The 16,448-nt window shown below is 35.5% G+C and overlaps 1 protein-coding gene across 7 annotated transcripts; it reads left to right on the forward strand.

The window, feature by feature from the left end:
- Positions 1 to 16,448, forward strand: LOC108951696 (zinc finger CCCH domain-containing protein 11-like). 7 transcript variants are annotated; one of them, XR_010481117.1, is made up of 5 exons: positions 1 to 186; positions 264 to 593; positions 14,878 to 14,960; positions 15,028 to 15,113; positions 16,311 to 16,448. XR_010481117.1 is itself a non-coding variant. In XM_065089592.1 (5 exons), exons 2-5 carry the CDS (start codon positions 467 to 469, stop codon positions 16,331 to 16,333), a joined length of 315 nt encoding a protein of 104 aa, XP_064945664.1. In that variant the 5' UTR covers positions 1 to 186; positions 264 to 466; the 3' UTR covers positions 16,334 to 16,448. The 7 variants fall into 7 exon arrangements, 4 of the variants coding, with proteins under 4 accessions (XP_064945664.1, XP_064945665.1, XP_064945666.1 ...); XR_001976224.2 differs by having other exon boundaries at positions 15,054 to 15,113; XR_010481118.1 differs by having other exon boundaries at positions 14,882 to 14,960; positions 15,054 to 15,113.

Here is a 16,448-nt window from a genome sequence, read left to right on the forward strand (position 1 = left end):
ATTGATTTTAGAGAGAGAGAGCGAGGCGAAGCAGAATTTGATTCCTCTTCGCATTTTATCGTGTTTCTCTGTTGATGCTGGACCAAGAACCAGCCATCGAAGGCGGAGCTCGCCAGGAAGCAGAGGATCGTCGAGGAGGAAGACCTTTGGGGGTTGAAGAACAAGAACACAGAGCAAGAATGTCCGGTAAGTGCGTTCGTACCCTCCGGCAGTTCTCCGTCGAGATACTATCTTATCTAATTTAACCTAATCCATCTCATTAGTTCCCTGCCCCCTCACTAGTCGATGGATTCCTCGCTGATCTAACAACTACAGTAACGGGAGGGGGAGGAGGAGGAAGAGAAGGCGTCGGCCAGCCCAAAGTTCCAATTAATAAATAGGGGGGTTTTCGTCGTCTTCTTTTCCTCTTGATCTCTGTTGTATTACTGATGCGCGTGTTGATGTTCTTAGGGTTATCGACTTGCTTATGTGTAGACGCGAGTTCCGCGAGGCGGGCAGGTGCCAAAAGGTTTCCGACTGCAAGTTCTCGCATGATCTCTATGCCCAGTGGAAGGGAGTGCGGATCGACCTCTACAGCGACCAACGCGGTCAAGGTAAGTCGACGACAGTTGTATTCTTTCTTCATTGTTGATTTTGTTTGTTGTTCCTGTCTGTTCATTGAGGTTTGGCATCGATGAGGATAGGCGGAAGCTGATTGTGCTTCCGTTGTGTCTTTCTTTGGCTTATAGCAAAAAGGAAAGCTAGAAAATTGGTGATGCTTTATAACAGTCAAACCTTTTTAATCTACTCTTAGCACATGCCACCTCGTTCCGGTATTAATTTAGTTTGGTGAAGAGAAAAGGAGCGGTTAATGTACATAAAACTAAAATAGGATGTTCTAAATAAAAAATATTTTTTTTTTTTTATAAATTCAAGGAGCGAAGACTATGGTATCGCAGAGACAGGTTTTTTGTATCAAATTTTGCATTGGATGAAAACCTTGGTCATCCATATATGAGGGCTGTGTACCACCGAGAGAAAAGTTCGAATGCAAGCATTAGTGAATCTCATTGAAGGGACTTGATCATGCAGAGGTATGATCGAAGCAACTAGAGAGTTGAACTGCTCCAGAGTCCATATTCGCTTAAGGGAGCTTGACAAGTCAAAGGACAAGGTACATGATTGTTAGTTAGATAAGACTCTATAAGGTACAGGATTTTCATAATGTTGTTCATTAGAATATAAAGTAAGAAAGTTATATAGGAAGAAGAGTGCTAGCAAGAAGTTATCTGATATGGATAGTGATATCATTACATATTGTTAGATAAGAAATAAATACATTATGACAAGTGCGGTTGAGACTAAGGTGGAAATCATGGAAATCATCCGTGTGGTTCAGAGGTGTCCATTATAATGGATCATGATGGTTTTTTTTGCATTAGATTTTTTAAATAAAAATTCGGTGTCTTATTGTTCTACTGTTTATGTTGTTATGATTAATATTTGCTTTAGGTAACAAGTTGGTATTTTAGCGAGGAACCTCATTTTGATATACAAATAGAAAAAAAAATTATTCTGCTATAATAGTTTTTCCCAACAAGTGCTAGTTTTTTTCTTGTGTAATTGAAATGGAAGAGACGATATAATTAAATTGAACTCATTAAATGATTCCACTTGAAGACGTATATGAAAGATTTACTCTTTTGTAAAGATTTGTATAAGCTCATCAAATTAGTCCTAATGATGAAACCGTGGCAGCGTAGAAAAATAAACAGAGAGAGAAAGTTAAGGTTTTGAGACTTTTGATAGATGATCAAGCGGCTAAACTTTATCGGTTTTGGCCTAAATTTTATGTGAAGAATCCTTGCAATAAGCTCTACATTCTTAATGGTACCGATCTACAGTTTATCCTCTCTGAAATGCTTTTCTGTTATACCCACTTGGTAAGACTTGAAATTTTCCTTTCATGAAAGTCATCTATAATGATGATGATATGTTATTGTTGAGCCAAGATATATATTATTGATATTATTGTGATCCTTTAGTTATTTTGGTGAAGACTTATTGTAAATATGTTATCATTATTGATGATAGTGGAAGTTTGAAGTGGACTATGGTCTCGTGATTTTTCCTGTAATGAATTTTTCACATAAAAATTTGGTATCTCACTTTGTGATTAATTCATTATTCTATTGTTTATGTTGCTCTGGCTAATATTTGCTTTTGGTAACAAGTTGATATTTTAGTGAGGAACCTTATTTTGATACACAAATAGGAAAAAGAATTATTTTTCTATAATAGTTTTTCCCAACAAGTGATATCATAGCATCAGGTTGTTTGGTGCTCGTTTTTTCCAGCGATATGATTAAATTGAACTCATCAAATTATTCCATTTGGAGGCGTATGATGGAAGATTTACTCTATTGCAAAGATTTCTATAAGCCAATCAAAGTTAAAGAAAAACTTTGAAGATGAGAAATGAGAGGTTCAATATAAAAAAATCTATTGCCTATATTAGAAGATGGATGAATATAAATTTACATGAGCATATTTATGATGAAACCAGAGCTGATGTTGTTTGGCAAATGTTAGAAAATCTTTTTGCGAAAATGACAGTGGAAAATAAAATTTCTCTCCTTAAAAGGCTTGCCAATTTAAAGTATAAAGATGGTGGTAATATTGTTGAGCATATAAGTTTGTTTCAGAGTTTTGCCAACAAGATGGTTGTTATGAAAATGAATATAGATGATGAGATGTAAGGATTGTTATTTCTCAGCTCTTTATCGGAAAGTTGGGAAACATATGCGGTGACAATTTGTAACTCCACGCGGGGACTCTAACCATAGACATTGTTAAAGATAGTTTGGTAAATGAAAATGCTAGAAGGAAAGAATGGGGAGAATCTTCTTCTGGTGCACTTATTGAAAAACAAGAAAGACGTAGAAAAAGTCATAGTAAAAATCCACATGGTTATAGAGGAAGATCCAAGTCTAGAAGAGATATCAAGTGTTTCCATTGCAACAGGCCAAGTCACATGAAGAAAAAGTGTATGTTTTAAAAGCGAGAACAAAATGAAAGGAAGAAAAATGAGAAAGAGACTAGTACATTTGCTGTTGAAGATGATATCGTTATTGTTTGTGATGACGGATGTGTCAGTCTTGCAGCTCAGGACAGTAACTGGGTAATTGACTCTGGTGCTTCATTTCATGTTACTTCTCATGACGATTTCTTCATATCTTACACTGTTGGTAAGTTTAGCAATGTCAAAATGGAAAACAGTGGTACATTTAAGATTATGGATATTGGAGATATTTGCTTAAAGACTAGCACTATGAGCAAATTAATACTCAAAGATGTTAGATATATTCCAAATATTCGTCTTAACTTGATATTTACAAGCAGACTTGATGATGAAGGATTTACACATTAGTGAAAGCAAAAGAAAGTTTACTAAATGTTCTCTATTTGTGGCGAGAGGAAAAATGCTAAACTCTTTCTATGTCATGAAAGCTAAGTTACAGAAATGAGAGATCAATGCAATTCAAAAGAGTAAAAGTATAAATCTTTGACATAAGAGACTTGGTCGCATCAATGAGAAAGGACTTCAAACTCTTGTTGGAAAGTAGTTCTTACCGAAGGTGCAATGTACATCTCTTAAATTTTGTGATCATTGCTTAGTTGAAAAAACACATAGAGTTATCTTTCATACATATCCACCATCTATAAGATTAAATGTTATTGATTTGATTCACACTAATGTTTGTACTATGCAAACTAGAACTCTTGGAGGTGCTCTTTATTTTTTTACTTTCATTGATGATCATTCTAGAAAAGTTTGAGCTTTTGGTTTGAAATTTAAAGACCATGTACTCAATGGTTTCAAAGAGTTTCACATCAGTATTGAAAGAGAAACTAATAGAAAGCTAAAGTGTGTTCGAGCAAATAATTATGGCGAGTATAGGGGTCCTTTTGAGAATTATTGTAGGTTCCATGGTATCAGGCGTGAGAAAACAGTTCATGAAACTCCTCAACAAAACAATGTGGTAGAAAGGATGAATATAACCATTGAATAAAGGATTATTTGTATGTTTTTCCATGCTAAGTTACCTAAGTCATTTTGGGTGGAGGCTATGAGAACTACACTTGACCTGATAAATCTTTTTCCATTAGTTCCTCTAAAAGGTGATGTTCTAGTGAGAGTTTGGAAAGGAAAAAAAAAGATATATCTTATGATCACTCGAGAGTCTTTGGGTGTAAAACATTTGTTCATATTCTCAAAGATGAAAGGTCCAAGTTTGATAATAAGGTAAAAGTATGTATTTTCTTGGGGTATGGTCATGAAGAGTTTGTGTACAAATTATGGGATCCAATGATCAAGAAGATTATTAGAAGTAGAGATGTTGTATTTCTTGAAGACTAATTGTTTGATGATGGTGATAATGTTGAGAATTTATATTCCTTGGAGTTTAGGTCAAGTTCCTTCACTTGTAATTCATGATGATCATGAGGGAGATGAACAAGAAGATTATAGTGAGAATGTCAGTGATGATGCTTATACAATTGATGATATTGGCCAACTAAACAATTTAAGCAAGCACCTCCACCACCCTCCGCCAATTGAGATTTCATTAAGAAGATCCACAAGAGAGTGACAACCATCTACAAGAGATCCTCCATATGAGTATATTATGTTTACTGACGTAGGAGAGTCAGAAACTTACCAAGAAGCTATTCTACATGAGCACAAGAATTAGTGAGTTAAAGCCTTACAAAAAGAGATGAGATCTTTACTTGAGAACCACACCTATGACTTGGTAAAGTTGCATAAAGGGAAGAAAGGTCTCAAGAATAAATGAGTTTACAAATTGAAGACTGAAAATAATAACTCACAACAAAGATACAAGGCACGACTAGTTGTGAAAGGATTCCGTCAGAAGAAATGTATTGACTTTGAAGAATATTTTCTCTTGTAGTGAAAATGTCCTGTATCCGAGTTATTTTTAGTTTGGTTGTTCGCTTGAATTTAGAAGTTGAGCAACTTGATGTGAAAACTGTATTTCTTCTTGGTGACTTAGAAGAAAAAATTTACATGTAGCAACCAGAAGGTTTCAAAGTCAAGGGAAAAGAAAATCTAGTGTGCAAGCTTAGGAAAAGCTTATATGGACTCAAACAAGTACCGAGACAATAATATAAGAAGTTTGATTCCTTTATGATGAGTTAAGGGTATAATAGAACCACATCTGGTCATTGTGTGTTTACAAAAAAGTTTTCAAATGATGATTTCATTATTCTCCTGATATATGTTGATGATATGCTGATTGTTGGCCATGATGCTGGTAAAATTAAGAAGCTTAAAAAACAGCTAAGTCTTTTGTCATGAAAGACTTAGGATCAATAAAATAAATATTTGGTATAAAAATTCTTCGTGATAGAAAGAATGAGAAAATGTGGCTATCTCAAGACACCTAAATTGAAAAGGTTCTTGAAAATTCAAAATGAGTAAAGCCAAAGTAGTTTGTTCCCCACTTGTAGGTCATTTTAAGCTTAGTTGGAAACAATGTCCTATAAGTGAAAGAAAGGGAAGAAATGTCCAGAGTGTCTTACTCATCTGCGATAGACAGTTTGATGTATGCTATGGTTTGTACTAGGTCAAATGTAGCTCATGTAGTTTGAGTTATCGGTTGATTTATCTCTAATCCTAAGATAGTATCTAAGTGGTACTTCCAGGTTATGTTTATGTTTTGATAGTGGTAAGAAGGGTACACAAATGTAGACATGACAGGTGATACTGATTATAGGAAGTCCACTTCGGGGTTCTTGATGACGTTTTTAGGAGGAGTAGTCTCTTGGCAGTCTAAGTGCAGAATTGTGTTGCTCTATCAACCACAGAAGCATAATACATAAGAATTACTGAAGCCTGCAAAGAAGCTTTATGTATGAAAAAGTTTCTACAGGAATTGAGCTTGAAACAGGAAGAATATACTATTTAAGATGAAAGAATTCAACATACCATTTTAGATCCAAGTATATTGACTAAGATATCACTGGATTCTGGATTCGTGATGTGCTTAAGACGAAAGAATTGTACTTGGAAAAGGTGCATACCAATGAGAATTGATCAAACATATTGATAAAATCTTTGCCTAAGGAGAAGCTTGAAGCATGTAGGTGAAGAGCGGGTTTAGTACAACCCACCATATGAGCTGAAGGGAGAGAATTATTATGTCCAGCCCATAGGGGGGCTTAGACAGATTGATTTGGGCATTGAGCCCAAATCTGATTTATTGAAGAAAAAAAAAGAAATAGGGAAGTGGAGACGTGTGCCGGTGGAAGAGACGTGCGAACGATGGAAATTGTGGTGACGTAGAAAAATAACAGAGAGAGAAGAGGAGAGGGAAAGTTCTGAGGCTTTTGCTAGATGATGTAAGTGGCTAAACTTCGACGGTTTTAATCCAAATTTTATGTGAAGAATCCTTGCAACAAGCTTTACAATCTTAATGGTACCAATCTGTAGTTTATCCTCTTTGAAATGTTTTTCTGCTATACCCACTTGGTGAGACTTAAAATTTTCCTTTTATGAAATTCATCAATGGTGATGATGATATGTTATTGTTGAGTCAAGATATATATTCTTGATGTTATTATGATATTCTAGTTATTCTAAAGAAAACTTATTATAAATCTATTATTATTATTGATGATAGTGGAAGTTTGAAGTGGACTATGGTCCCGTGATTTTTTTCGTATTTGATTTTTTACATAGAAATTTTATGTAATCACATCAAATATTTAAGTTAGGAATTGATTTTCTTTCCTTACTTGTTATTATAATTTAAGGAAATCTTAATCTACTTTCTTGTTTGTTGATATGAATTAAGGAAATAACTAGTAAGTATTCCAAATATGATGATATTATATTTGTTAGTATATTAAATAGAAATAATTTATATTAAATAAATACGAAAATTAAAATTTATTTCCCTTAATAGAGGCTCACCTCCTCCTATTTAAAGGGGAGGGATCTCTCTCCTTCGTTCCTCACCTAGTCGAGCCTGGCAGCGGGAGGAACGAGGAGTTACACCATGTTGACAAGAGAATGAGGAGTTACACCCTATTGACAAGAGGTAGGTTTCCCTGCCTTTCTTAAATTTAAAAGTTTTAGCTTTTATTTTGATTCTTTAAATGTTGAAAGTTTTATAGTTTGAAAAATGTGTATCAATTCTTTAAATATCAAATTTTTTATATTAAAATAATCAATTAAAGTTTTCATAATATTCTTTGACCCATGATTAAGGTTTTTATTATAGAATTAAATATGTTAAAAAAATATATGTTTTATATGATATATTTTCTGTATTACAGTTTATCTTTAATCTTATTTGGATTAAAATCTTGTTAGACTAGAATATGTTATCTAAAATCCCTTTTTTTGATATTCTTTGATCTGAAATTTAAAATATATTATTCTGAATGATTTAAAATATGACTAGAATATGTTGAAATTTTATGTGTTGAAAACATGATTTTTATTTGAATTTAGAAAAATATTTCCTTGTGTTAAAACTTATCTCGTATCCCTCTTTTAATGTCTTATGATTTCTAGTCAAATTGAGAATGTTATTTCTTTGTATTAAAGCTTTTCTCCTCATCTATCTTTTAATGCATTATTATGTTTTCATTTATGTTGTTAATGGGTATATGCTATGACTAGTCCATGGGCTAGGGCTGGGCCAGTTTTATGTAATGCATGCTCAATCATGTATAATGCACATGACCAGTAGATGGACTGGCTCAATCTAGCCCAATATTATTGTTGAACTTGAGCCCAAATATTGATTGAATTAAACTAGACTTGATTAGTCTAGATCAATTCAGGGTGATTCCGAATTGATTGACTTATTCAAGTTAGTTTAACCTAAATTGAACTTAATCTAATCTAAATTATACTAGTCTAGGGTGGTTCCAGACCAGTTAAATAAGGATTAGAGATCAGTTCAGTTAGGCTCTAGTAAATCGAGTTCAATTGAATCGATTAAACTAGAGTTCAAGTCAATTGAGGGTTAATTTATATTATTTGATATTGATGATTTTTGAAAGAGATGTTTTAAATATGTTATTTCATCCCGAAATGGATATAACTAGTGTGAGATTATATTCCTGCCGAGAGCAGGTAGGGCGATTCCCTTCTAGGATTAGCGGGCCGTCAGACGTGGCGGTTGGACGGTTCCTCCACCCGCTGTTGGGAGGAACGTGTCCCCACTTTGGCGGGTGTGGGACACCACTCCATCCGCTGTTGGGAGTGTGATATGAGTTTGCCTCCATCCGCTGTTGGGAGAACACAAACTCATCCCGTAGGATAAAGCCTCTCCATCCGCTGTTGGGGGAGTGCTCCTTCGGGTACTTGATATACGCCAATGGGATGATTGATTGAATTTTGATCATGTATTCATCTTGATTTGACTTTTGGGGTTCCTACTCAGCGTTGCTGAATTTTCTTTGTTTTTGATTTTCAGAGCAGCCTCTCTCTAGTACTAAATCATATTCCAGTGGAGAGTGGACCTTCCTCTACCGCTAGGTAGAGCCACTTGGATGACTCTTGAAGTTAACATCACTATGTTTACTTTCTATTTGTAATTTGATGAATAAATGAATTGTAATAAATGGTTATAGATGATGAATAAAGTGATGTTTATTTATTTGGCCTGTGTGGAAATATATATATATATATATATATATATATATATATATAAATCCAGGATGTGACAATTTTTATGGTATCAGAGCATGGTCTAGGGCCTGTAGGTGTATTAGGTCCCTTGATTGACTTTAACCAATGATTGTCTTTAACCTATTATAAGAGTAATAGAGCCAATTCCAAATATTAGTGGTTTTATCACTCGGGGTGCTCATGGTCGGAATGCTACTAGTGTACGCACTCGGAGAGGTGTTCATACAAATAATAAGTTGGAAACTCTTTGACAGTTGATCAGATATATAGAAACTGTGTTATTACTATTAAAGGTCATGATTTGCTAGTAGATCTTATTATACTAGAATTTCAAGATTTCGATGCTATCTTGGGTATGGACCGACTTTCAACATACCATGCAAGTGTCGATTGTTTCCGGAAGACTATTACTTTTTCACCCTTAGATCAACCATCTTTCAAGTTCATTGGGATTCAAGAAAAGTTCCCTTCTATTATTTCAGCCTTGAGTGCTACCCAACTATTACTGAAGGGATGTCAGGGATACTTGGTCTTTATTTCTGGAGAAAAATCTAAGAAGCCAGTATTAAAGGACATCCCCATTGTACGGGATTTTCCAGATGTTTTTCCTGAAGATCTACTTGCTCTGCCACCAAATAGACAGACTGAATTTACAATTGATCTTCTACCTGGTACTGCACCTATTTCTAAACCTCCGTATAGAATGGCACCAATTGAGTTGGAGGAGTTAAAGAAACAGATCCAAGAACTTTTGGACAAGGGTTTTATTCGACCGAGTGTATCACCTTAGGGTGCCCCTATCCTATTTGTGAAAAAGAAAGATGGATCTATGCGACTATGCATCGATTATAGACAACTCAATCAAGTGACCATAAAGAATAAATATCTCCTTCCCCGAATAGATGACTTATTTGATCAACTTCAAGGTACTCAGGTATACTCGAAAATTGATTTAAGATTTGGGTATCATCAACTGAAGATAAGGGAAGGAGACGTACCAAAAAAAAAAAAAAAAAACTGCTTTTAGAACAAGATATGGTCATTACGAATTCTTAGTAATGCCTTTTGGACTCACAAATGCACCGACTGCCTTCATGGATCTTATGAATAGGGTGTTCCACCCTTATCTTGATAAATTTGTAATTGTGTTCATTGATGATATCTTGATCTACTCTAAAAGCATAGCAGAGCATGAACACCATCTTAAGATAGTTTTGGAAGTCCTAAGGCAAGAGAGACTATATGCCAAACTAAGTAAGAGCAACTTCTGGCTCAATGAAATTATGTTTCTCGGTCATGTAATTTCAAGTGCTGGTATATCTGTTGACCCTCATAAGATTGAAGCCGTGATAAAATGGAAGCAACCTTCTAATGTTTTAGAGATTAAAAGTTTTTTAGGTTTGGTTGGATACTATAGAAGATTCGTAGAAGACTTTTCAAAAATAATAGCACCATTGACCAGATTGACACAAAAGAATATAAAGTTCATGTGGGATGATAAATGTCAACAAAGTTTTCAAGAATTGAAGAAAAAATTAACTAGTGCTCCTATCTTGGTGATTCCTTCAGGGGGAGAAGGTTTTGTAGTGTATAGTGATGCCTCACTACAAAGGCTTGGTTGCGTTCTAATGAAAAACGAGAGGGTAGTTGCTTATGCATCGAGGCAATTAAAGCCTCATGAGAAGAACTATCCTACTCATGACTTAGAGTTAGCAGCTATCATTTCTGCACTGAAAATTTGGAGGCATTATCTCTATGGACAGACTTTTGAAATCTTCACGGATCATAAGAGTCTTAAATATATTTTCACACAGAAAGATTTAAATATGAGACAAAGAAGGTGGTTGGACTTTCTAAAGGATTATGATTTTAATATCAACTACCATCCTGGGAAAGCTAATGTAGTTGCTGATGCCTTAAGCAGAAATACCTATAGTCTTGTAGCCTATATGAATATTCAAAGGAATTCTATGATGACGGAGTTGGCAGACTTAAAACTTAAACTTTTATCGGAGACAAATAAAGGTTTTCTTGCGTGTCTAATAGCACAATCATATTTGGTGGAAAAGGTTAAAGAAAGTCAGAAGGAAGATACATATCTTCAAATGATAGTTAAGGACATAGCTCAAGGATCTAGACCTGAATTCCTCCAAGCCGTAGATGGTTCTATTACATTCCATAATCGACTTTGTGTTCCCGAAAGTCATCCAGTAAAGATGCAATTATTGGATGAGGCACATAGATCAAAATTTAACATCCATCCCGGGACTACTAAGATGTATCGAGATTTACGCCAAAACTATTGGTGGCGTGGTATGAAGAGAGATATAGCAGAATTTGTTTCTAAATGTTTGATATGCCAACAAGTGAAGATAGAACATCGAGTACCTACAGGAAAATTACAAAGGATTTTGATTCCTGAATGGAAGTGGGAGCAAGTCACTATGGATTTCGTGACAGGATTACCCAAGACTGTGAAAGGATATGATGATAGACAGACTTACTAAATCTGCTCACTTACTCCCTATTAACAAGAAGTATTCATTAGATAAACTAGCAAGCTTATATATTAAAAAAATTATTCGATATCATGGGGTGCCAGTTAGCATTATCTCAGATAGAGATCCAAGATTCACCTCTAAATTTTGGGGAAATCTACAAAAATCTTTGGGCACGCAGTTAAAGTTTAGTACAGCTTTTCACCCCCAAACTGATGGACAATCTGAAAGGACAAAACAAACTCTTGAAGACCTCTTAAGAGCATGTGCTTTGGACTTTGGTGGGAGTTGAGATATGCACTTGCATCTAATTGAGTTTTCTTATAATAATAGTTATCACTCTAGCATACAGATGGCTCCATTTGAAGCTCTTTATGGAAGAAAGTGCAGATCACCTGTATATTGGGATGAGGTAGGAGAACAGAAGCTTTTGGGGCCTCAATTAATTCAAAAAGATGCTGATAATATTCGAATTATACGTCAAAGATTATTAACCGCTTAAAGTCATCAGACAAGTTATGCAGATCGAAGGCGAAGAGATCTAGAGTTCGAAATTGGTGAGCATGTCTTCTTAAAGGTGTCGCCAACCAAGGTAGTTATGAGGTGTGGTCAAAAGGGGAAGTTAGCCCCAAGATTTATTGGTCATTTGAGATCTTACAAAAGGTTGGGCCTGTAGCATATAGATTGGTATTGCCCCCGGCTTTGGCTAGCATCCATGATGTATTCCACGTGTCAATGCTTCGAAGATATATCAGGGATCCATCACATGTCATATCTTACCAACCTCTACGATTACGAGATGATGCCACTTTTAGAAAACAACCAACCCAGATCTTGGAAAGAAAAGAACATGTTCTAACGAACAAAATTATACCTTTGGTAAAGATTTGTTGGCAACACCATTCAGACCAAGAGGCAACATGGGAAAGAGAAGAAGATATGCGAGAGCAGTATCCTCATCTATTCTATTAAGGTAAGCTAAATTTGGGGACCAAATTTCCTATAGGAGGGGAGAAATGTAATCACATCAAATATTTAAGTTAGGAATTGATTTTCTTTCCTTACTTGTTATTATAATTTAAGGAAATCTTAATCTACTTCCTTGTTTGTTGATATGAATTAAGGAAATAACTAGTAAGTATTTCAAATATGATGATATTGTATTTGTTAGTATATTAAATGAAAATAATTTATATTAAATAAATACGAAAATTAAAATTTATTTCCCTTAATAGAGGCTCACCTCCTCCTATTTAAAGGGGAGGGATCTCTCTCCTTCGTTCCTCACCTAGTCGAGCCTGGCAGCGGGAGGAACGAGGAGTTACACCATGTTGACAAGAGAATGAGGAGTTACACCCTATTGACAAGAGGTAGGTTTCCCTGCCTTTCTTAAATTTAAAAGTTTTAGCTTTTATTTTGATTCTTTAAATGTTGAAAGTTTTATAGTTTGAAAAATGTGTATCAATTCTTTAAATATCAAATTTTTTATATTAAAATAATCAATTAAAGTTTTCATAATATTCTTTGACCCATGATTAAGGTTTTTATTATAGAATTAAATATGTTAAAAAAATATATGTTTTATATGATATATTTTCTGTATTACAGTTTATCTTTAATCTTATTTGGATTAAAATCTTGTTAGACTAGAATATGTTATCTAAAATCCCTTTTTTTGATATTCTTTGATCTGAAATTTAAAATATATTATTCTGAATGATTTAAAATATGACTAGAATATGTTAAAATTTTATGCGTTGAAAACATGATTTTTATTTAAATTTAGAAAACTATTTCCTTGTGTTAAAACTTATCTCCTAGTCCCTCTTTTAATGTCTTATGATTTCTAGTCAAATTGAGAATGTTATTTCTTTGTATTAAAGCTTTTCTCATCATCTATCTTTTAATGCATTATTATGTTTTCATTTATGTTGTTAATGGGTATATGCTATGACTAGTCCATGGGCCAGGGCTGGGCCAGTTTTATGTAATGCGTGCTCAATCATGTATAATGCACATGACCAGTAGATGGACTGACTCAATCTAGCCCAATATTATTGTTGAACTTGAGCCCAAATATTGATTGAATTAAACTAGACTTGATTAATCTAGATCAATTCAGGGTGATTCCGAATTGATTGACTTATTCAAGTTAGTTTAACCTAAATTGAACTTAATCTAGTCTAAATTATACTAGTCTAGGGTGGTTCCAGACCAGTTAAATAAGGATTAGAGATCAGTTCAGTTAGGCTCTAGTAAATCGAGTTCAATTGAATCGATTAAACTAGAGTTCAAGTCAATTGAGGGTTAATTTATATTATTTGATATTGATGATTTTTGAAAGAGATGTTTTAAATATGTTATTTCATCCCGAAATGGATATAATCAGTGTGAGATTATATTCCTGCCGAGAGCAGGTAGGGCGATTCCCTTCTGGGATTAGCGGGCCGTCAGACGTGGCGGCTGGACGGTTCCTCCATCCGCTGTTGGGAGGAACGTGTCCCCACTTTGGCGGGTGTGGGACACCACTCCATCCGCTGTTGGGAGTGTGATATGAGTTTGCCTCCATCCGCTGTTGGGAGAACACAAACTCATCCCGTAGGATAAAGCCTCTCCATCCGCTGTTGGGGGAGTGCTCCTTCGGGTACTTGATATACGCCAATGAGATGATTGATTGAATTTTGATCATGTATTCATCTTGATTTGACTTTTGGGGTTCCTACTCAGCGTTGCTGAATTTTCTTTGTTTTTGATTTTCAGAGCAGCCTCTCTCTAGTACTAAATCATATTCCAGTGGAGAGTGGACCTTCCTCTACCGCTAGGTAGAGCCACTTGGATGACTCTTGAAGTTAACATACTATGTTTACTTTCTATTTGTAATTTGATGAATAAATGAATTGTAATAAATGGTTATAGATGATGAATAAAGTGATGTTTATTTATTTGACCTGTGTGGAAATATATATATATATATATATATATATATATATATATATATATATATATATATATATATATATATATATATAAATCTAGGATGTGACATTTTATATCTCATTTTGTGATTGATTTATTATTCTATTATTTATACTGTTCTAGTTAATATTTATTTTCGATAAAAAATTGATATTTGATGAGAAATCTCATTTTAATTAAAAAAATATTCCGTTATAATAATTTTTCCCAACTAATATTGACCGGAGCATATCACCTATCAAAGGACTATGCAGCCCACTATGTCCCTTTTTCGAGTTAACTTTAGTAGAACCTAAATGATGGTAAGGGCTGCCATTATTGACATGCACTGGCTCCTCGGTTTGACGTGAAATCCAAATGAAGGCTATGTCGGAGGAAGAGAGAAAAGATATCCATCGAGGAACCGACTTGAAATCCAAATGAAGGCTATGTCGGAGGAAGAGAGAAAAGATATCCATCGAGGAGGAGATTGGATATCAGTAATTTGTGTCATTGTATTTCTTCTTCTGCAAGTGCAGCATCTTTTTTCCTCTCTTTACCATTACTTTTTCATGACGACGCCATGCTTTTTTTTTTTTTTTTTTTTATCTCTTTCGAGTTCTTTTGCATATTCGCCTTTAACTACTAAATATCATCTTTCACAGCATGCATAATTTACCATTCATTAGTTCTTTCTCCTGAACTATTCATGCATAGTAAGGGAAACGCAAAAAAGAGGAAGAAAGAGAAGCTGGTTTTGCTGCAATGAGCGCTGAGCAAGCTAACAATGATTGGATAAGGTAAATTTCCAATATGCTTAATGGAGGAGGCTATTGTAATAACCAATACAAATCTTCTTCGTTTCAGTTGTGGTAATTCGTTAATTCCATCAGATTCAAGTGACGTTGAGGCACATGAGAAGTACGCAAGGGAAGAACCATTTACTGAAGAAGGTACGTAGCCTTTTCATTGGCAATTTAATTCTGTCTTGCCTATTGTTTATCCTTCTTTTAGTACTTTTACATTGTCCCATCACACTGCTGCTGCTACTGCAGCCGCTGAGTGTCTATTTGAGGCATAAACCAGAAGTGGTTTCACACAACCAAAATCCCTTGTTGACATTAGCAATTTTAGGCCACCCTTGCCATGAAATAAAAATTATTTATACACCCTTATAATTAATCTTCACCAATCGGCAGTTATATAGTTAGTAGTCGTAATTATCACTAAGACCTTTCAAAATCATTTTGATAGTTTAACCAACTAGAAATGATTAGTTTTAATTCTTTTGATGAATATGGCTTCCTAATTGAAAGAAAATATATATGTTGTATTAAAATTTATAATGACAAATATGGTGTTCCCAGACCTTGCAAATAGTCCTACTGAATTGGAAGGCGAAGAACTGAAGCTAAAATCTGAAACGGTAAGGGAACCCAAAGCCAGCAACTAGTCACAGAGTCTTCACTCCGTTGCTACGACACCTTCGATAAAGAAGACAAGCAACGGAGACACAACACACATCCACTGTGGATGATGGAAGTAATACAGGCATAGGCAACTCATCAGCTTCGGCCTCCTCGAGAGCCGTCGCGAACAGGGGTGGTCGACGCCGGGCTGCCACCGCAGCCGGCTTCGGCCTGGCAGCTGTGATCTCCGGGAGCACTGAAGCCGACGGCTGAGGTGAACTCCTCGAAGATCCTGACCTTGATCTGCTGCCCTCTCTTGGGGTAGGGGTTTCCGGCTGGCTTCTCGGGGTGCTTAGGACCTGTCGACTTCTCCATCTCGAGGAGACTTAATGGGCGATAGAGAAGAGAAGAAGAGGCCAAGAGATGAAGCGAGTGCCGGAGGATCGGTTATCATTGGAGGGTGAGCAGCACCGTGCACGGGAAGAAGGGGGTGGGTACGTTTTATATAGGGGGGCTGCAAATGGATCGGATCTGCAAACGATACCCGAATCCACCTTTAATCAAATCATGGCCTTTAGGAACTCTAATTAACACTCCGACAATAATGCGTATACATCCTCCTATTTAATATTTTTGTGTTCATCATTTTAAATCCAATTGTAGCGGAATTAGTAATAATCATGGGAGGCCACCAGTAAGATGCGATGACTCGAGTGTCAAGCTTGTGATTGCCACTTGCAGGGTCTCACCGCCCACGCGTTTAAGTGCGGCCCCACTCCATCCAAACTTCACATCATAAGACTGTGTTCTTCCTCACCGACGTGACAATGGTCTCCCATTATTCTCCGTTCTCTATCCAAGAATGGATTTAATCTTGTG

The sequence above is a fragment of the Musa acuminata genome, chromosome BXJ1-11, assembly GCF_036884655.1.
Source record: "Musa acuminata AAA Group cultivar baxijiao chromosome BXJ1-11, Cavendish_Baxijiao_AAA, whole genome shotgun sequence".
Lineage (NCBI taxonomy): Eukaryota > Viridiplantae > Streptophyta > Magnoliopsida > Zingiberales > Musaceae > Musa > Musa acuminata.